Source organism: Arachis hypogaea, chromosome 12 (genome assembly GCF_003086295.3).
Source record: "Arachis hypogaea cultivar Tifrunner chromosome 12, arahy.Tifrunner.gnm2.J5K5, whole genome shotgun sequence".
NCBI lineage: Eukaryota > Viridiplantae > Streptophyta > Magnoliopsida > Fabales > Fabaceae > Arachis > Arachis hypogaea.
In genome coordinates this window covers 112,681,687-112,703,533 of record NC_092047.1, presented here as the reverse complement: position 1 = coordinate 112,703,533, position 21,847 = coordinate 112,681,687, and the positions used below count along the sequence as shown (strand labels likewise).

Here is a 21,847-nt window from a genome sequence, read left to right as displayed (position 1 = left end):
CTAAACAATATATGAATCATTTTATAAAACCATCAAATTATGTTACTTTTTTAAAATGATTATTTATACGTAATTGTTAAATGAAGCTTTTTTTTTTTTTTTTTTCTTTTCAAGGTAGTAGATCCAAGGAGGAGTTTGGTTTGTATTACAATTATAGCTTGCTTAGCCCCTTCGCCATTATATTGTCATTATGGCAAAGTGTGATAATTAATTAATAACACCATAAGAATTGAAAAACAAGGCATATATACTTTGTCCAATTTCAATTTGTTAAATTAAATTCATGGTTTGAACCGGGGTTTTTGGAAGTGAATCACCTAAGTTTAAGGGAAAAAAAAAAAGAATAAAAGAAAAATAGACAAAGACGTTAGTGTGTTTGTAATAAGACATAGTTGTAAAACAACAAAAGTAGCTGTCGGTGGAATAGATATAGAATTAACAAATGCGTATACATTACAACTCTTATAAAAGAAAATAAAAATTCAAACATATTACATAATAAGTCCATCATAGTATTTAATTTTTCTGTTTTTTTGCAAACAAGAATTCATTATCAAATACAAGTAGAATTAAAGAAAGGTCAAGATGAAGCATATTTCCTAAGCGTGATAATGAGTATTCAACAAATTGAGTGACATAATATAGATATTCTATTATTTGATATAATATAAGGTTAGTTGTTTTGTGACGAGACGCCACATTATTATGACGACTTTGAATTTTGAAATGATGATTATGGTGTTCACGGACTATGATATTGTTCAAGGCAAGATCCTATAGTGTTGGAATATTGAGAGTTTATAGCCATAGGAATAACAAGAGAATCAAGATGACAAAATCAAAGATACGTATGCATCTATCATGATTTAAGATATATACATACAATTGTTGAATAGAATGTGGAATTGCCACTAAAAATATAAATAAGAAAAAAGAAGGGAATCAATTTGATGTAAAAAAAATAATATATACAAAAAATCATTTTCCAATGTACCATATGGGCTATGACATGGTGTTATTGAAGGCTGAGTGAAAAACTTGAAAATTATGGTGCCAAGCAGTGGCGGAACTTGAAACAAAATTTTGGGGGGCCAAATAGAAAATAATTGTCAAAATATTTTTTTATATGGACCTCATTTAAGATAAGCTCGTCTAATCTCATCTCTCTGATTTGGGTAATACTGCCAAATTTAAAGCCCCTTTTCAAGATCTCGTTCCAAAAAGTTAAAGTTAAAGTCATCAAATATAACTTTTTGAACTTTTGAAAGTTATATCTCACTTTCTTCGTGATTCATTAAAGTAGAAGAACTATCTACATGTGTTGATATTGTAAAAGTTATATGTTCTCCTTTTTAAATATTAGCTTTCCTCTTAAAAAATGTATCAATTCTTTGATTTTTCATTATTATTTTATATAAAAATTTGAATATATATCCTGTAAAATATATAAAGAAGAAGTTAGAAGGACAAATATTAAAATTTATAATATTTATTGAATTTTTTTATCAATTTATACAAATACAATAATATTAATACTTATTAAATATTCTATTATTTTTTATCATATAAAAAATTAAATTAAATAAATAGTAAAATATAAAATAATATTAAATTAAATAAATAAAAGATATCTAATTTTTTATATTTGAATCTAAAGATAGAGAGAGTGTTGTTTATTGAACTTATTAGATACTTTAAGTTATAGTAAAGTATTTAAGTCAATTGAACTATTTTTTATCTTTTAAAATAGTACTACTAAGTTTTTTATAAAAAATTTGAGGGAGCCATAGCCACCCCTTGTCTGAACTAAACTCCACCACTGGTGCCAAGTGTGGGATGTGGACAGAAGCTTATGCATGGCTCAAAAGGCTAAAGTTTTTTTGAAGAAAATTTGAACTTTTGGAAGGAACTAAGTCATGCATCCTTTAGAAATGTATTTAAAAATCATTGTACGAATCTTAGGTAACAGATTCTCTCCATTTTTTTCTTCAATTGTTTACCCTCCGAAAAGGAGATTCTCTCCATTTTTATCTTATATTCTTTAAGTTAAATTAAAAGAAAATATATAAAAAAAAATCACATTTTACCAAATAATTAAAAAAATGTAAAAAAATCTACTTCCTGAATTTAAATGTTTGCTATGCCATCCTTTTGAAAATTGTTTAGAAATCATTTTTTCTGGTTGTTTATTTTATTTTTGTATAAACTAAGGAGATTATAAATGAATTGTTAAAAACAACTAAACTACACTCGGTAATGGGTGAGGGAGGAGAGTCCGGTGAGAGCAGGGGAGAAGGTCTGAGGGCAGCACACGGTGAGAATGAACTTTTCAAGGAGAATAAGGGGGAGAGCGTGGGGAGGGTTGCGCCAGATGCTATGGAGGATTCACGTAAGGGTAGTCATAGTGGGATTCAGAGGATATCTTTTCGCGATAAGGTTATTGGTTCTTCACAAGCAGCAGGACAACGCAAAGTAGATGGGTTAGAAGGGGACGCCTTGGCAATGGTAACGGGGAAGCAAGGTGACATCAAGCCGCCAATGGTAACCTTCACTGACGAAGCGAGGATTTCTCTTTCAGAGCCTTACAACGAAGCTATTGTGATTAAATTTCTAGGAAAACACTTCAGTTATATGGCCTTGGTTCATAAACTGAAGGGGATATGGAGACTCAAGGGTGGCTACGAGGTTCTCGACGTGGGCTTTGATTATTTCCTAGTCAAGTTTGATCACAACGAGGACAGGGAGAAGGTCCTGTTAGGAGGTCCATGGTTGATATTAGGTCACTACATTGCGGTTAAGCCGTGGTCGTCAGATTTTAGACCATGCGAAGACTCTTTTGGGGATACGATGGTCTGGATAAGAATTGCTGGATTAAGCATATGATACTATCATGAGAAAGCTATGATGCGAATTGCTTCTGCTATTGGTAAACCCATAAATACTGATTTAGCGACTAAATCGGCAGAAAGAGGCAAATTTGCTCGTGCCTGTGTTTAAGTGAATCTTGGATTACCGGTTGTTCGGAAGATTATTGTTGATGGCTATGAATATGATGTGGAGTACGAATGTCTACAGTTGTTATGTGAGAAGTGCAACTGTTTTGGTCATTCCGCAGTCACATGCAAAGGAGAGGCAGTGGATGTTAAGTCCAGGGATGAGACTCTCAGTGATGGGGCGGTGAGGAAGGCAGCGGAACTGAGTGGCCAACGCCTAGAAAACCAAATGGAGAAAGATTTTGAATTTGGGAACAATCCCACTTTATCCGCTTCAGTTACGGATTATGTGGAGAAAGAAGATGTTACTTTGCATGGCAAGGAGGCTAAAAATGGGCATGTGATGGAGGAGGAAGGGTGGACTAAAGTGATAGCTAAGGGAAAAGGAAAATTGGGCTTTTCAAAAGTAGCCCAAAATGGTTCATTGAAAAAGAAGCACTTGGTTTCTACAAAGAAGGTTGGGCTAAGTTCAAGTAAAGGGCCAATCATCAAGAAAGGAGAGAAGGCTTTGACGGGCCACGGGGCAAGTAATGGGTCTTCTACGTTCAGGAAGCATCACGCTCCAATGCTTGGCAAAGGAAAAAATCAGAGTGCCAATCTCATATCCGCTGTATCAACCTTCACTCCTATAATCAAGAACGGTCATAAGAGGCTGAGACCGGCATCTCTCCAAAGCTCGCCGGTGCCGCTGAGCATTGATGGCGGAGCGGGTCAGCAGCAGCGGATTCCACCCTCTATGTCACCTAGTGCGATGGGGAGTGCTCCAGAACAAGTGTTGGGAATGGAGAAGCAGGACTCTCAAAAAAATCCTGGTGGCCCGTCTACCTCTTCATAAAGGTCCTTGCCTGAGGTTGGTGCATTTTTTTGATAATTTTAGTTTTATGGATGATATAGATATCAATTTTCTTTTTTGGAATATTAGAGGGGCTTCTAATAAATTGGCCCGAGTTCACTGCAAAGAGTTAGTTAACAAATATCATCCAACTTTTTTTTATTATTTTGGAAATTCATGTTCCCTTTGAGCGTTTGAAATATTTCTAGAGCAAGCTTGGTTATCGGGATGTTGGCATTGTAGAGGCAAGTGGTCACAGTGGAGGAATTTGTATTTTATGTTCTAATTCTTCAATATCGGTGAGAGTTTTAGATGCAGTTGATCAGTGTATTAGCCTTGAGATTCAGATGGGTGCTGTTTTTAGTTTCTGTAATGTTGTGTACACTAATCCTCATGTTCATCGGCGTATGAGGTTGTGGAGTGATTTGATCAGGGTCTCTAATATTATTCAAGGTCCCTGAATTGTGTTAGGTGATTTTAATGATATTCTGATGCAGAACGAGGTGAGAGAAGGCTCCTTTTATAATGCAAGATCGGAGAAGTTTGCTGAAACCTTGGCTGAATGTAATTTATTTGATATGGGGGCTATTGGGAGAAATTTCACTTGGTTTCGAAAGGTGAAAGGTGGGCTGCAGGTGGCAAAAAAATTGGATAGAGCGGTGATCAATCAGGAGTGGCGCCTCTTATTCCCGGAGGCATATAATGAGGTGTTAGCGCGTCTTCATTCTGATCATTGCCCTTTGCTCATTCGATGCAAGAAGGAGGGGACTACTAAGAAGGGTAATTGTCCTTTTCGATTCCAGGCTGCTTGGTTAACCCACCCCCTTTTTCGGGATGTTGTTCATACAGCTTGGAGTAAAGGAGCCCCAGATGTTATTAAGAGTTTGCTTGAAGTCCAAAAGGATGCGCTTAATTTCAATAAAGAGATTTTTGGAAATGTGTTCGTTAAAAAGAGGGAGCTTGAAAGACAACTAAATGATATTCAAGTGTCTCTGAAAAGGTGGGAAGACCCGGAGTAGCGGATTAAAGAGCAAGGTTTGCATGAGAAGCTGAACTCTCTCCTCCTCCAAGAAGAGCTAATGTGGTACCAAAAATCTAGAGAGAAGTGGGTTAGATGCGGAGACCGAAACACAAAATTTTTTCATCTTCAAACAATAATCAGGCGAAAAAGGATCAAGATTCATGGATTGTTTCTTGAAGATGGCACTTGGTCTTCTGAGGAGACGGTTTTGGAGTCTGAAACAAACTCTTTCTTTCAAAAACTTTTCTCTACAAGGGAGGCAGTTAATATGGATGCCATGGGGGAATTTCCTTGTCCTTCTCTTAGTAGAGAGGCCTGCCAAAAACTTGTTAAACCAGTAGCTCTCGAAGAGGTGAAAAGAGCTGTGTTCGGCATGAATTCTTTCAAGGCTCTGGGTCCAGATGGATTTCAAGCTCTCTTTTATAAAGAATTTTGGGACTCTCTTAGCAATGATGTGTGGCGCTTAGTGAAGAGAGCCTTTGCAGGTGAGAACATCAGTGCGGCTGTTTTTGACACATTCATTGTTCTGATTCCCAAAGTTGAAGCTCCGTCTTACCTGAAAGACTTTCGCCCTATTAGTTTATGCAATGTTATTTACAAAATTATTACAAAAGTGCTTGTTAATAGATTTCGTCCTTTCCTTTCTGAGATCATTGGACCACTTCAGGGTGGTTTTATTCCAGGGAGAGGAACAACAGAAAATATAATAATTGCGCAAGAAATAATGCATTTCATGCGGAAAACTAAGTCGAAGAAGGGTTCTATGGCATTTAAGATTGATCTTGAAAAAGCTTATGACAGAGTAGACTGACGATTCCTTGAAACTTCCTTGATCAAATTTGGTTTTCCTGTGGCTACTATTAATCTTATCATGGCTTGTGTGACTTCGTCCTCTTTGTCTATTCTGTGGAATGGTAATAGGCTTCAAAGCTTTAAACCCATGAGGGGGCTGAGACAAGGGGATCCCATGTCCCCGTATCTTTTTGTGCTTTGTATGGAGAATCTTTCTTGTCTTATATCGTATAAAGTCTCTCAAGGATCGTGGATCCCGGTATCTGTTTCTAGTCATGGCCCAAAAATTTCTCACTTGATGTTTGCTGATGATCTATTACTTTTCTGTAAAGCTACAAAAACTCAGATGACAGAGGTTATGAAGACTCTGGATATGTTTACTCAAGCGTCGGGATTGAAGGTGAATATCCAAAAATCTAAGGCTCAATGTTCCAAGAATGTTTCAGCAAGAAGAAAAGAGATGCTTTCAGGGGTCTCTAGTATCCGTTTTTGCCAAGACCTGGGAAGATATTTGGGAGTTAATATTGGTCATGATAGGGCTTCTAGGAAGATGGCGCAGGAAGTCATTGACAAGATTCAGAGAAAGCTTGCTAGTTGGAAGGGGTGCTTGCTTAACAAGGCGGGCAGACTTTGCCTTGTGAATGCAGTGATGGCTTCTATTCCGGTTTACAATATGCAAGTTTCCCTTCTTCCAAAGTATGCGTGCGACAAGATTGATTCTTTGATGCGCCAGTTCTTATGGAAGGGTCAAGCGAATGGGAGAGGGTTGCCGTTGGTCAAGTGGGACATTGCTATAACTCCTAAAAAGACAGGTGGCTTGGGTGTTAGAGATACTCTCTGTGCGAACATGGCTCTACTTGGCAAGTTGGTTTGGAATTGTCTAAATAATAGGAACAAGTTGTGGGTGCAGGTTCTAACTTACAAATGCCTCCAGAACTCCAAGGACATGGGCAGCAGTCATTGTCACAATGCTTCAACTACTTGGAGGAATATTCTAAAGGCTTACGATACCTTAAAAGAAGGATTTCGATGGAATGTGGGAAATGTGCAACAATCGATTTGGTATGATGAGTGGAGTCCTCTTGGCAAACTTTGTGAGCTTACGTCTTATGTTCACATATCTGAAACAAATTTTACTCTTGCTGATTTATGGAGCAATGGTACTTGGGGAGGGGATAAGCTTGTAACGCCAATTTCTCATGAGGTTAAACAGTTTCTTCACAGTCTTGGGCCTCCTCTAATGTCAGAATCGGAGCCAGGATGGATCTGGTGGCCCGCATCGCTAAAAGCCTATAGTTCTCGAGAAGGTTATCGTTGGCTCCTGACAAAGAAAGTGAATTCGATCGAAACTAACAACTGTGGGTGGATTTGGCGCCTTAATTTGTCAGAGAAGATAAAGATGATGATGTGGCTGGGTTTACAAAATGCGCTTCCGACAAATGCCTTCCGATTTAAGCGTCATTTAATTGATTCGGGCAGATGTTCGAGATGCAATGCAGATCTGGAAACAATGGAGCATTGTCTTAGGGACTATGAGAAATTAAGATGCATCTGGCAAATGTTGGATCCTTTGCTTATTGATTCATTTGAAGGTACTCCCTTGAAATTTTGGATTCGGAAGGTCATGCCGGGCAATGAGGCAATTGTAGGGGCGGGTCTTTGGTGGGTGTGGAGGCATCGTTGCAATGATATTTTCAACAATGGAGATCAGTGGTCAAACTACAAGGTTGTTGCTATGGCTCGGATTACTGCTAACGATTTAAGACAATCTGCCAGTACCAGGTGTATAACTTTCAAGGATCGAAGAAGGTGGGAACCTCCAACAGGTGATACTTTTAATGTTAATTGTGATGCAAGTCTGTTTTCTGATTGGAACCTAGCAGGAATTGGGTGTGTTATTAGAGATTCTAATGGGCGTTGGATTTCGGGTTGTTCTAGTAGCTATTCCCCAGGGCCTATCGTCAGATGTGAGCTTTTTGCTGTTTGGAGGGGTTTGATTTTAGCTTGGGATTATGGCTTGAGAGATATTATGTGGGAAACAGATTGTCTTGACATTTTGCACATTTTAAACAATCTGGCAAATGGGCTACATTGTGATGTGGTTGATATTCTTCAGAAGATACAGGAGCTTCTGTCAAGACCTTGGGTTGTGGATTTTGAATGGATTACCTGTTATGGTAACGCTGTGGCAGATTGGCTGGCGAGATATGCGGTCAAGACCAATCCAACTCATGTTATTTGGTCGGAACCTTGTGATGAGCTTCAGCATCTTATGCTTGTTGATTTAGGATAATCATCTTTTTTTTTTTCTTGTTTGTTTAGTCACAAAAAAAAATGAATTGTTATTGTAATGAATAATTTTAGGTAACTAATTTTTTCAATTAATATTAGCTAATTTTTTAAAATTATTTTTACTTATTTTAAATTTTAAACCCTAAATTATAAATTTTTAATTTTAAATTCTAAACCCAAACCTTAAAATTAACTAATATGGACTAACTAAAAATTAATTCTCTTAAGTTTTTCTATTGTAATTTGCCCACTCATATTTACAGGGTACTTCAAATTGTTGTTTGTAGATGCCATACCAAGAATATTCCCCTAACCAAACCAAACCCTTGCAATAATAACAACCAATGAGGCTGCACAATTCATGTTTTTTAAGCATATGCAAAAACCCTAATCATTTGATTAACCCCAAATTTCAATTCCCCTTCTTGAATCACTTTTGTTTTAGAATTAAATAAGGAATTTTACAATTTGTTCTTTTTTTTTCTTTTTATTACAAATCCATGTCAAACCACAATTTTACATACAAAGATGGTTCACCACCTGAACTAAATTGACATTTATGCTATCATGTTTCAATCTAAAATTAACAAAACAACCTTAGAGAAGAACACTATGAAAGAAAAAAGGTAACATAGATAATATATAATAGATTACTCTCATTTACTCTTTTGAATGCAAAAGTTACATTACAAAGGCTTCGCACCACCACCACTCTCCTGTCCATTATTCACCGGTGTCGACGAGCCGCTCCTTCGGGAAGCACTATGGCCACCTGTGATTGTCCTCCCCATGAACTTCCCGGCTTTAGCAAAGCCGCTACCAACTGCTCCAAGACCACTACCAACAAACCCAGCTCCGGCACCAATACCACTTCCAACAAGTCCGGCTCCAGCGCCAAGACCGCTTCCAACAAGCCCTGCGCCGGCAACAACACCAGAACCAACAAAACCAACACCAGACCCTACTATCGACGCTGCTCCATCTAGCGCGTCCATCGTGCTTCCTATCACTCCCTCCGCCTTCAGTTTCTTCCTCGTTTCTAGTATCTCTTTCTCGGCTTCTAGTGCAGCCAATTGCTCTTCCTTGTTGAATTGGTGATAAAAGACCTGCAATTCCAACATGATTATATTTATCTTTCAATCAAGTAAGAGGCCAAAAGGGATGGTAGGTGTTCAATAAATATGCCAATGATACTAAGATACAAGAATCAGTAACCTTCTCTATTTTTAACAATCCATGAAGCTTAAGCTGATAGGTTAAGGCATATAAATGAAAGAGTTCACATCTTAATGCGTGATCTCATCCAATAACCCTTTGAGCTTTGGCTGTGTTTGCTAAGTTTCTTAGTATAGAAGCTTGGAAAAATTAACTCGGTACAAACACATTTCGCTTTTTCAGTATTTATCTTATTTTCCAAACAGGTTTGTATCTATCAGTGTCTATAATTTTTCCCTATGACAATTATCAAACGGAGGATAATGAACAAACTCAGCTACCTTGAACTAAAATTTTCGACTTATTTTAAGTACAAGAATAGAGACAATTAGGATCCAACTTCAAACTAGATGGTAACAGAAACTCTGTTACTACCACGGATCATCGCTCTTAAATGCATAAATTGCTTTATAGAGAGACTCATGAATTACTTTATAACGCAAGAACCTCTATATAACATGCAGTAAAGCCCTCATCATAATGTTACAATTAAGTATATTTCCATATATACCTTTATAAACAAGGTTCCTCGATCCTTCTTGTCTTTAACCTTCAATGTATCGAGAGATGGCAACAGCCTCAATTCAAGATCCTTTTCAGTTTCTGCTTCTAGATCATTGAGGAGTAACTTTACTACTCCCAATCGCTTATCTTGTCCAATATCTTTATCAAAAACCTATTTCGAGAATCATGAACATGATGTACATTAGCTCTATTAAATCAATCAAAGTGTATCTATAATAAGACAGAAGAACCTCTTGTTTTTAAAGGGTATTACTTCTCTGTCCAAGAATAAGTGTCTTTTCAGGTTTTAGCACAAAAGTCAACAAAAAATCAAAATTGAAAAATTGGAGGGGGGGAAAATGTATCATTATTGTTTCGACAAAACTGCCCTGCTTAATAAATTGTAAAAATGGCTTAAAATTATAAACCTTCACCGGCGAAAAAAAACGAAAGAGACATTTATTCTTGGACAGAAGGAGTAGTCGGCAGAAGCGAGAAGCATAAAATAAGGTAAGCATTAGCAGGGTGAAACCTCAAGAATAAGTGACTGTGTCTCCTTGTCTTCTACAATCACATCAAATGTCTGATTCCAAACAGGATTCAAGTTGTTGTCAACAACCTTGGTTTTAACCTTAAATAAGGGTCGAATAAACAAAACGACATAAGGATCTGATTTTCCAATCATTTCCATATTCTTTAACTCGTTCGCTTTGACTATGGTGACTGTAAGCTTTCCCTGTGGTTTAAGCTCCAGTTCACTGCAAATAAACCAAAATCACTTATGTAGCATGAATATATTTGAACATTGATAGTATTCCTAGTTCAACACGTTTTGATCGAAACAAGAAGGAAAGAAAACCAAAGGCAAATTATCCTGAAGTTCATATTTACCTAGTATCAACAGGTATGCCGCCAAGGGGAACAACAATCCTATGAGGCCATTGGAGCATATCAGTAACAATTGACTTCACTGTATCCTATTAAGTGAAGTGTAAATTATAGGAGTATTAGAAGTGCTAGTTTCAAATCAGTACAAGGGAAAGACACGAGTGCATGAATAGACAAGACTCACATCAATCATATCTGAAATTCCGGGAATTGCTGTCAAACTTCCACCAACAGCTTTCAAAGTGTAATCAATTTTGGGTTCCGGCTGATCAAATGTTAGTTGAAAAGTCAGTAATTCTGAGACTGGAAAATTGAAGGTAGCTTACCCGCAACTATCTTCAGTTGGAAATAATTCACCAGTTTTAATCATGTACATGGAATAAGAAAATGATTAAATAAACCTCAATTGTAGAGAAACTTGGATATTTTACAATATTACCCTCATGACATAAATTCTCTATTCTTTAATTATTTCCTTCCACCTCTTTCTCTCCCTTAATTATGGGGATATGATTGGAAAAAATAATTAATATTGCTAAGTTTTTCTTAGTAAGAAAGATGGGAACACCAAAAAACATGAAGCCACTATATCTATTAAACCATCCTTTTTCTTCTAGAAACAAAATTTGTTATCCTTCTCTTTTTCTAAATTTGTTATCCTTACTTGTTTTAGCTATTTTGAAATTCATAATTAATTTAGTATAAATAGGTAGTATTGTTCTCTATATCAAACACAACAATAAAAAATTCTTCATCTTTTCTTTTCTTATTCTTTCACAGTTTTATTAATATCCTTTTATACAAATTTATGGCTTCATTTACCTCAGCAAGTAACGCAACAACGACAGCAGAAATGCAAGGGATCTCTTCAGCAAGTTGGAATATAACTCGGATAATGGTGAAAACCTGTAGATCCTTCAACTGAAGCAAAAAAAAGGAAAAAAAAAAAAAGAAACAAGTAAAAAGTTTTGCCCAATTGTAGAAGGATCATGATGAAATTCAACATCGAGAGATACACTGCGGAGTGAGTCTAACCTGTATAGGGATTGATGCAACAAGTGCAGCTTCAACAGCAAGAATAATACTGGGATCACCACCCCAACGGAAATCAATGTCCATTATAATTTGACCTTTGGTAAGACTTTGAACTCGAATACCTGCATGGGTGAAGGAATCAATGGTACATAAGTTGGGGATTCTTTTGGGTGGGGGGGGGGGGGGTTTGCATATGTCATATAGAAGCATTCAACAAGAAATGATGTCAAAATAACCTGATAGAGGGTAGAAAAGAATATGCCGAGGGATACTATAGTTTTGATACCTTCAATTTTTGGAGCAACATTTCCAAGTGACAACTTGCTGAACTTCAAAGAAGTAATTCCAGGAGGTCTGTAATCTTCCAGTAGTGGTTCAACAGATTCTCTGATAACCAAAGTTGCTGCCTACAAGTGAACGAAATCCACCACCAACGAGTCAGATTTACAATGAAACTAAAGCAGAAGTAGAGCTTAAGGACAAAGGGATGTGGGATTCATGTCTAAGCCAAGGAAGGAAAACAATGCGTACAAAATCTGTACCTCTAATTTTGTATACATAAGTTTGAGAGTGAAAATAAGGGGAGAAATGCAATTAGAGAGAGTAGTTCAGGAGATAAGGAAAATGATCAATATATATCGAGGGTAATCATGAAAATGGACCAAAGGGGTAAATTAACCCCGGTTTTTCACAATAAGAGTATCATTCATAACCACGTAACGTATTGATATTTAAGTTAAATTAACCATTAAATTTATAAACTCAATGGATAGGATGATAATAAACCAAAAAATAGTAAATACTGATCCATAGTGATAGTACATATTTTCTTGTACTGCTATTGCTTGAGACTAAAGCAAGAAAATACATATGTAAGAAAACCGTTTCCTTCAAATGACAGAGAGTTGGAAGCAATATACTCGGCTACGAGAATAATTAGAACCTAATTTGATTATGAACAAGAAACATTCTCTAAAATAACATGCTCAACTACAGAAACGAGGGAAACGTCAAGTTCTAACCAAGAATAATCTTGTAAGAAACCAATGGATGGCATTGCAAAACAGTCCTCAACTATTATATAAATGCATAATCAGCTTACTCACATCTGCCACAAATGGCCAAAGTTTGGACAGCTCCTTGTTTAGCCATTTCACCTTAAAAAAGCAATGCAAAGAAGAGTCATACAAAGAGAACAATTATACTAGATGACAAGAATAGTAGCTAAATAATTTCAGTTGAATGCTAACTAATATATAGCAATGAGAAAATCTACCTGCTCATATGCAGGAAAAGATATCCACTCCGGCAAACTATCGCCACAAAGTTTCTTTAGATCTTCTCTGTTAAGGGATCCAAGGATTTTGATGTCAGCCGCCTGCAAGGCAAATAAATAATCAATGTCAAAGACTAGAAATATATGTATTCACAGATTAACATACGACAGTTTTTCATATAAGGCCAAAGACAATTTACATGATAATGTCATACAATTCATCACACGGTTTTTTTTGTTCACTCGTCTGTTGAAGATTGACAACACGAACCATCCCACAATCTTCAACTTTAGTAGTTTAAATTAGGGTTGTTTTCAATCATCTAAAAATTCCCAAACATAACCTAAGGATAGTAACTCAGTCAGTAAGCAGATGAAGAATCTAATTAAGCTTCTTGAATGACCAGTTGCTTCAAGAAGCATAATCTGTATTCATCCAACCAATTTCTTTTTCAGGGTATTCAAAGTTCAAACTCAATATTGCTACTCTATATGATCTTTCTCACAATGATTCCATACCTTCAATGAAACCAATGATCCCCCAAATTTCACTCCAAATTTGACCAAGTCAAACACTGTTACATCTCACTAAACTCAACCATTTCCCCCCCAACATTGCTCAGAACAGAGAATCCACATAATCTCCAACACTGTTCATCAGCAAAAACCAAAATCAACACAAATAGAACAGTGCCTATCAAAACCATACCTTTCCAATTCGCTTGGCGCTTCGGTACCTCATCATGCGCTCCCATGCTGCCATCAATGCTATGCCAAACAAGATACCCATGAAAATCCCAGAAATCAACCCCATTCTTTTCTCAGATTCCAAACACCACCTTCCCTATCAACACAGAAAAACACAAGTCCAAAAGGGTCAAAACCAGAAAAAAAAAAAAAAAAAACCTACCCACATGAAAAAATCACAAATTTAAGACCAATCCATAGAGAAAGCATACAAGTCAAGCCAAAAAATTGAAACTTTATGTGAAATTTGAGGAAAGAATCTGAAAGGGTCACTACCTTTGGAGCAAGAAATCCCAATTTTGGGGGTATGAAGTGAAATTCTGAAGAGAAGGACCAAAAGTTGCAAACAAAAGGGAAGAAAAAAAACCCAAGTTTCTCTTTCAGTTTCCTGTTTATGCCAGAAACTGTAGGACTCTGTCTCTCTCTGTGTATTATTTTTTGCCCCAAAACTGTGAAAATAAGCCAAAAAAAGAACTGTAAGAAAAAGAAAAGAAAATAATTTTCTTGTTTATAACGTCACTTTCAATGTTTATCTTCTCTTCCTCCACAAGAATCAGGATTTTACACAAAGCATTAAAAGCTTTTAAGCTTAGCTGTATATAGTTACATAAGCCAATAAGGACTCACTCACATCTCATTCAACGTTAGTCTTCAATTATCTTACAAGCTCGCATTTTTTTCTGGGATTTTATTTGTTTAATACAACTATACAAGTGTCAATTGCAAGGTTAAATTGAAAATGGATTTATATTATTATATTAAAAATTAATATTTCATTCTAATTACTAATAAATAAGGTAAATTTTGATTGTTTTAAGTTTGAAAATATTAAGTATATATATTTTTATTTTGAGAATTTATTCTTACGTTTTGCTATAATATTTATTGAGTTTATCTTTATTCTTTACATAATTTTTATTACAATTAACAATAAAAAATGTAAATTTTTATTAAATAAAGTGTTTAAGTAAATAATTTATAATTAATTAATAATTTTAAATTCTTTTATTAGAATGGAAATCAATAAAATAGCAATATTATAAACAAAAAAATATAACATTATACTCAAGATTTACTATTGTAGTATTGTATGTAATTAAAATTGGTGTCCAAAATGGAAAACAACTATTTTTTTTCCATCAATAACCCTTTCATATTGAGAAATTATTTTGAATTTTACGATATATTTATAAATTAATATATTTAAATGAACTTTTAATTGATGAATAATTTACAAATGAAATGTTAAAATGATTTATTATTATGAAATACACAAAGTATTATTTAACCAAAATCTTTAAATTCTAGTTGGGACATATGACCACAAAAATAATTGGGACATATGATTGGTATTTTGAATAGTTGAACAAATAGAATTCCAATAATTTTAGTACTACTGTATTGTGGTTTTTATTTTTGAGAATGAATAATTTTTTTTCTCAGATAATATTGTCGTGTAATTTTTTGTTATACACTTTTTAATGATTAAAAATTATATAAAAAGTATTATATAATAAAAAATTACACTTTTAAAAACTTATTAAAAAAAAATGATTTCCTAGCTTATGAATAGATATGAATGTCATGTCAAAGCAAAGCAATTAATCCAGAAAATTACTCTACTAGTATTGTTGACCGTTTGGTCCGTTATAGTTTTGGATATATGGGAGCATGAAGGAAAAGTGATAGCTAAACTAATAGCTTTATGCCATTTGGAGTTTTGTCTCTTTAGCTATGTCCAAAGAGCAATCATGCCCAAGAAGCAAACCACATTTTTAGGGCATACCATGTGTTGTGTGTTCCTTCCTTGACTTTTTCAGTCATGTTTCAAGGAATTTTTGTAGACACATTTGGCTTTACCAAAAGTCTATTACTCTATACATATACTTACTAGTTTAGGTAAATGAAATATGTAAATGTTAAGTTTAAATATCATGTCCATGTGGCCAATTACTTCACTACTAAGCTGGCAATTAGGATTCTTTCTTCTTCTTCTTTTTTTTTTTTTTATAACAAAATCAAACTTTATTTTATCACGTATAATATGATAATTAATGAATATTAAATAAGACAAGTTTTAACTATTTTTTTTTATTTCTCTACCATTATCGAATATATATATATATATATATATATATCAGTAAAATCTCAAAAAAATTCTGCAACAAAAACGAGAAAGTCAATTTAAAACAAATAAATCATAGAACAAAACCATCATCTAAACATAAATTAACCAAACTACATTACTAATGCATAAAAAAGTCATCAAGACATATATAATTTAGCCTTCTTTAATATTTTAAAGTAGCATTGTTAATTATAATCAATATTACCTTTCAAAAAATAATAGATTTATTTAAATAACTTATTGTTATATATTCTTTTATATCAGAGGTGGAGCCACGTACAAGCTAAGAGGATAATAGCCTCCCTCAATTATCAAGTTTTCTTTATAAATTATGCATAAATTTTAGTTTAATCCCCTTAAAATTTTTATTCTATTCTTTGTTAATTATAAAAAAATTTTAGTCCCTCCCTAAAAGTTAATCTAGCTCCGCCCTGTTTCATATTCAACCATAAAAGGGGGTGTAGTTTTTTTGTTAGTCCTTTTTTTGTTCCCCCTTTCTTATGGTGGGATTAATATTTATTTATTATGTCATGTGGCGAATTGCTTCATTATTAAGATGATAAATCTTTTTCTTCCCTTTTTTTTCTCCACCATATATGGATTTATTTTAAATAATTTATTGTGATACTTTCTTATTCGATAAAGGGGGCCTACAACTTTTTTTCTTCTTTCAAACAATTGATTGTTTTTTCTTTGTGGTGTGTGGGGTTGGGAGAGGCATTAAGCTAAAAAAATATTGTGATATATGCTAGTTGGAAATAAATACTGAACAAATATCTATACTAAATTATTAGTATTTGGTAGATGGTGATTGGAAGAGAATTGAATGTGTGTAAATATCTTATTATTGGTTGACATGAGTTAATGAGGTCCTACTTTCCAGAATGTATGGATAAAAGCACGGTTGAGGTAAAAGTTAAAACTCATATGGTGTAATGGCTTTAAAGGATCCAAACAGAGGAAATTTTTGTAGTGCATCACATTTTTTTTTCAAGTTATAGAGAATTATTAATCACAAAAGAATTATTAATCACAAAATTACACTTGAATAAAATATTAGTGGAAACTCAGGTGCAATCGACTTTACGTAAAGTTGATATTTGAGAGCCGTTAGATGGAAATTTAGTCAAATTAATCAAATCATCTAATAGCTCTCAGTTATCAACTTCACGTGAATTCGACTGTACCTGAATTTTCACCTAAAATATTTGTTTTTGTCAATTTGTTCACCACCATATTTGTCATTCGAGATACATTGAATTAGTCCCACATTGCTTAGGATAGCAAATGGAGTGGGTGGTCTAGGCTATAAATATGAGGCTAAGTTCTCCATTTGTTTTTGCACCAGTCAGAAACACTTTAAGCTTGTATCTGATTTTTCTTTTCCTCTGTACTCTTTGATTAGAGAGTGTTGTGAGGTGTAGTTAGATATTTGCTTTGAAAGAGTGTGGGTGTACTGGGGTGCCGGTGAGAGAAAGAAGTCTATGTGTTGTAACAATTTTCACATAGTGATATTCTCTGGTTGTCATTTGACAACGGCCGTGGTTTTTTCTCCGGTAATTGGAGTTTCCACGTTAAATTCTTGTGTTGTGATTGTGTCTATTTTATTTCTCTGTCAAAGGTGTTTTCTCAAGGGGGAATTGTGTCTTATTCCCAACAAGTGGTATCAGAGCTTCGGTTCGGTGGGATTTATTCTTAGTATGCTCTGTGGTTGCAGCCTAGTCTGACCTTCCACATCAGAAAAGAATTTTGCCCTGTGGCTTGAGGTTGATCTTTGGTTGCTGTTGTTGTTGCTGGAAGGCAGTGTGACACTGTGAGAGTGCAGTTTGGAAAGGTTCTGGCTAAGGAAAGGTTCTGGCTAAGGAAAAACTTGGTATTTAAGTGTGTCCATTGTGACCCACCTCTCTTTCCTGGGGACCCTTCCTAGTGCACGGTCTACAGTTGAGTTATAATATTCCAGTATACGGTTGCAACAATGTCAGGATATTCAAGTGCTGTGAAGCTTGAAATAGAAAATTTTGATGGAAGAATCAATTTTGGCTTGTGGCAAATACAAGTCAAGGATGTGTTGATACAATCAGGTTTGCACAAGGCGTTGAAGGAGAAGATCTCTGGTTGCTCTCTCTATGAGAGAAGATGATGTTCTCTAGAAGACAAGAAGTATCCTCATGGTATTACCGCACTGCCATGGATAAGGATGAGTTGTGGCAATCAGGTCCACAATTGCACACGGGCATTGGTTGGCGTTGAGATGCAAGGTGTGTGGCGGAGTTAGGTCGATGGCTGAAGAACTTCCAGGAAAAGCCAATTTGGAAGTTGCACCATGAATTTTCAGCAAGGTTTCGATCTGTACCAAGGCGAAATGCTTGGAGTGGTCTAATTCCAAGTGAGTATACTTTCATGGTGGAGTATGATAGTTCTCTGAACTATGATTGTCGGTATAGACAATGGCAGCAAAGAATTGTCGGTGTTGACAATGGAAGCTGAAGATGTGTGACTATTTCAATCAAGGTGGAGATTGTTAGGATTTGGTTGAATTAGTCCCACATTGCTTAGGATAGCAAATGGAGTGGGTGGCCTAGGCTATAAATATGAGGCTAAGTTCTCCATTTGTTTTTGCACCAGTCAGAAACACTTTAAGCTTGTATCTGATTTTTCTTTTCCTCTGTACTCTTTGATTAGAGAGTGTTGTGAGGTGTAGTTAGATATTTGCTTTGAAAGAGTGTGGGTGTACTGGGGTGCCGGTGAGAGAAAGAAGTCTATGTGTTGTAACAATTTTCACATAGTGATATTCTCTGGTTGTCATTTGACAACGGCCGTGGTTTTTTCTCCGGTAATTGGAGTTTCCACGTTAAATTCTTGTGTTGTGATTGTGTCTATTTTATTTCTCTGTCAAAGGTGTTTTCTCAAGGGAGAATTGTGTCTTATTCCCAACATCTCAGTTATCAACTTCACGTGAATTCGACTGTACCTGAATTTTCACCTAAAATATTTGTTTTTGTCAATTTGTTCACCACCATATTTGTCATTCGAGATACAAATGACAAAAAGATAATTTTTTTTTGTGACTAAAAAAAAAACAATTTATAAGCGACGTAATAAAACCAAAATTTTAGAGACAATATCATTTAGTTAATGTGTATTCTTGAAAAAGTAATCACTAACTACTAGAAAAATTTAAATTGAATCAGTCTCAACAATAATAAATTCAAATTTTTTATTCCAATATAATAGAAATCTTAAAAAAAATAGCATCAAACTTTTTCAATACATCTAAATTTAAAACTAAACCTCCTAAAATAAAGCCTAACAACCCAATCTTCATTTGAGTCCCTGATTCTTTTTAATTTGCCAAAAGTTAACTTCTTTTTATTTTATTTTAAAAAGGGAGTGCTTTGTTTGTTTAATATCTTGATTCTTGAGGATGGGGTAAGCAAGCTTATTCACTTCCTAGTTCCTATTGCATTGGAAAATCACAGAGGGATCTCTTTGGTTTTTGACTAGGGGATATAAATGGATATTGGAAAGTGATGCAAATTCTAATTTATGAATTTATCTACGTATACGATAGAAACATATTAACTTTAGGCGTGATGGGACAACATTATAACTATTATTTATTACATGCAACTTAAAAAAGTTTTTGGATGTTACTTATTTTCCTCCTCATCCAATGCATCTCATCTTTCTTTGCTTTTATAAGAAAGAGTAAATTATCGTTTTTGTTCCTAGTGTTTGGGGTAAATTTTATTTGTGTTCCTAATGTTTAAGTTGTCTTATTTGTATCCTTAACGTTTATAAAAGTGATTCAATGTTATCTTACTATCAATTATACTAACAAATGAAATTATATTTTTCAATTATTCTCACTTGAATGTATTTATTCTCAATTAGGTCTCACTTGGATGTGGTCGATTTTAATATTATACCCATTATTTGTGTTTAGATTCAATTATATCCCTAGAAAAGTGAATTATGTAAATGTTGTAGGAATTAGTTTCAACATTTGATGAGCTATTTTTCGGAGTAGATTATCGATTCTATCCCAAACATTTGTATTCTAACTTCAAGAAGAGATTTTTAAAACTCAAACTAAAGTGCTCATGATGTGTAATTGACGGTAGGATAACATTGAATCACTTTTACAAACGTTAGAGATACAAATAGAACGATTTAAACGTTAGGTACATAAATAGGATTTACCCCAAACGTTTGAGACAAAAACGATACTTTACTCTTTAAGAAATATTGCTCATTTTTATATGAAGAAAAAAGAACCTTGGATGTTGGATGCATGATTTCTAGAGTCCTTAGATTGTATATAATTTTTATACACTTCTTTTTTTTTTTTTTAATTCTTTTCTATTAAATCTATTTTTTTTTATTTAAAATGTAATCACAAGCTCAAATAAATCTAGGAGAATAAGTTTGACATTCTGAATTTTATACTTATATCAAATTATATACTACTATTTGGCATAAGTACAAAAATTAATCAATTATTTTTACTAAATAATAGTACATATATTTTTCTAAAAAGTTTCCACACCAACAATGTATCATCATAAATTTCTAAATATAGTTTATAAAACAGAGTACCAAACTTTTCAAAGATTTTTATTTAAAGATGGGAAAAAAAAAAAAACAAAATTCAATGATTTGCTGTGCCAACAGATTTAATATTATGTTAAGCTAATATTATTCATTGTTCACTTTTATACTCAACAAGAATTGAAGAAATTATATAATTGGTGGCAAAGAGTGTCTGAATATAATTGTTGAGCTCCCATTAAGTGACTTCTTATCACATTTAGTTTGGATAGTTCAGAAACCAACAAGTTTTTCACCTTTTTTTTATCTTGAAATAATTTCTTAATTCTCAAGTCTCAAAGCTTTGAAGGGCTTTGTGTAATATTAGTTGTATCAGCCAAGGAGCATTACTAGGGGTTTTTATATGAAGGAGATTCCTTATCAACTCAATACTCAAAAACTATTTATCATGAGCATTACTTACAACAATTTGCAGAATAGATTCATCAATTCTTCATACATGTCAGTTATTAACTCAAATTTGTAATTGTATTTAAAGCAATTGTTATCTGAAGCATGCAAACGGCCTCATTTGCAAAACAATTTTTTTTTTATATTTTAGAACGTATTTAATATGTACTTTAAAGTTAAGGGCTTAGATTTATCCCATGCATGCAAATGGCCACATTTGCAAAACAATTTTTTTTTCTTTTAAGGAGTGTTAGGAACCAGCAATTTTTGTGTTTTGTAACCATCAATTGGCCATCAATAGTCTTTTTAATAGTGTGAGATTACATCCAATGGTGGGAGATCACTCACTTTTCTTTTGATGGTTAAGTGCTGGCCACAAAACACAAAAGTTGCTGGCCCCTTAAACTTTTTCTTTTATTTTAGCTAATTTTTTTAAATATAAAAAAAATTGTGTGTAATTCATTATAATAACTAATTAGTGTGTTTTTTTTATATAATTTTTTTAATTTCAAATAACAAATTGGACTCTCAAATTTAAAGAATAATAAAATTTATAGATCAGATTTCAGAATGCACAAATGGAGAATCCGATTTGTGTTAAAAAAAAATTTTTCCATGTAAAGCAAATCAAAGAGTCTAATTTGTATATTTAATTTTTTTAATACTAAAATACAAATCTTAGAATTAGATTTATATGTTTAAAATAAATTAAATCTAACTCTCAGATTTACATGTTTTAAAAAAAAAATTTAAAAGTTACAGATCTGACGGTTAAATTTTAAATTTGTGATCTTTATATATATATAAAAAAAAAAAACATACCAAATCTTAACATTGTTGAAAAACACTATTAAAAACACAACACCAAAATTAGAAAGCGACGTATTTAACAAGTACTAAGAAACATTCACAATCACTCATTTTCATTTATAATGGTGACGGTTTTAGTTTTCACCTTAATGCCTAAAGAGTAAAGACATTCCATTATCTTTTAATTTTCTTCATCCAAGATGAGATGAGCAATTTCATAACTTGTTCGACCCGGGTTTTTTTTTTTTTTTTTAATTTTTATTTTTATGCACATGCTATCTGATCTCAAGTCTCAATAACAACACTCTTAGTG

General features: G+C 33.9%; 1 protein-coding gene across 1 annotated transcript; it reads right to left on the bottom strand.

The window, feature by feature from the left end:
- Positions 1-8,389: 8,389 nt before the first annotated feature.
- LOC112728350 (calcium-dependent lipid-binding protein) lies at positions 8,390-14,224 on the bottom strand. Its single transcript, XM_025778439.3, has 12 exons — positions 13,872-14,224; positions 13,558-13,692; positions 12,849-12,950; positions 12,679-12,729; positions 11,859-11,979; positions 11,573-11,694; positions 11,360-11,458; positions 10,722-10,802; positions 10,541-10,626; positions 10,182-10,407; positions 9,657-9,821; positions 8,390-9,036 (listed from the first exon to the last, which is right to left on the bottom strand). Exons 2-12 carry the CDS (start codon positions 13,660-13,662, stop codon positions 8,617-8,619), a joined length of 1,578 nt encoding a protein of 525 aa, XP_025634224.1. The 5' UTR covers positions 13,663-13,692; positions 13,872-14,224; the 3' UTR covers positions 8,390-8,616.
- Positions 14,225-21,847: the final 7,623 nt, after the last annotated feature.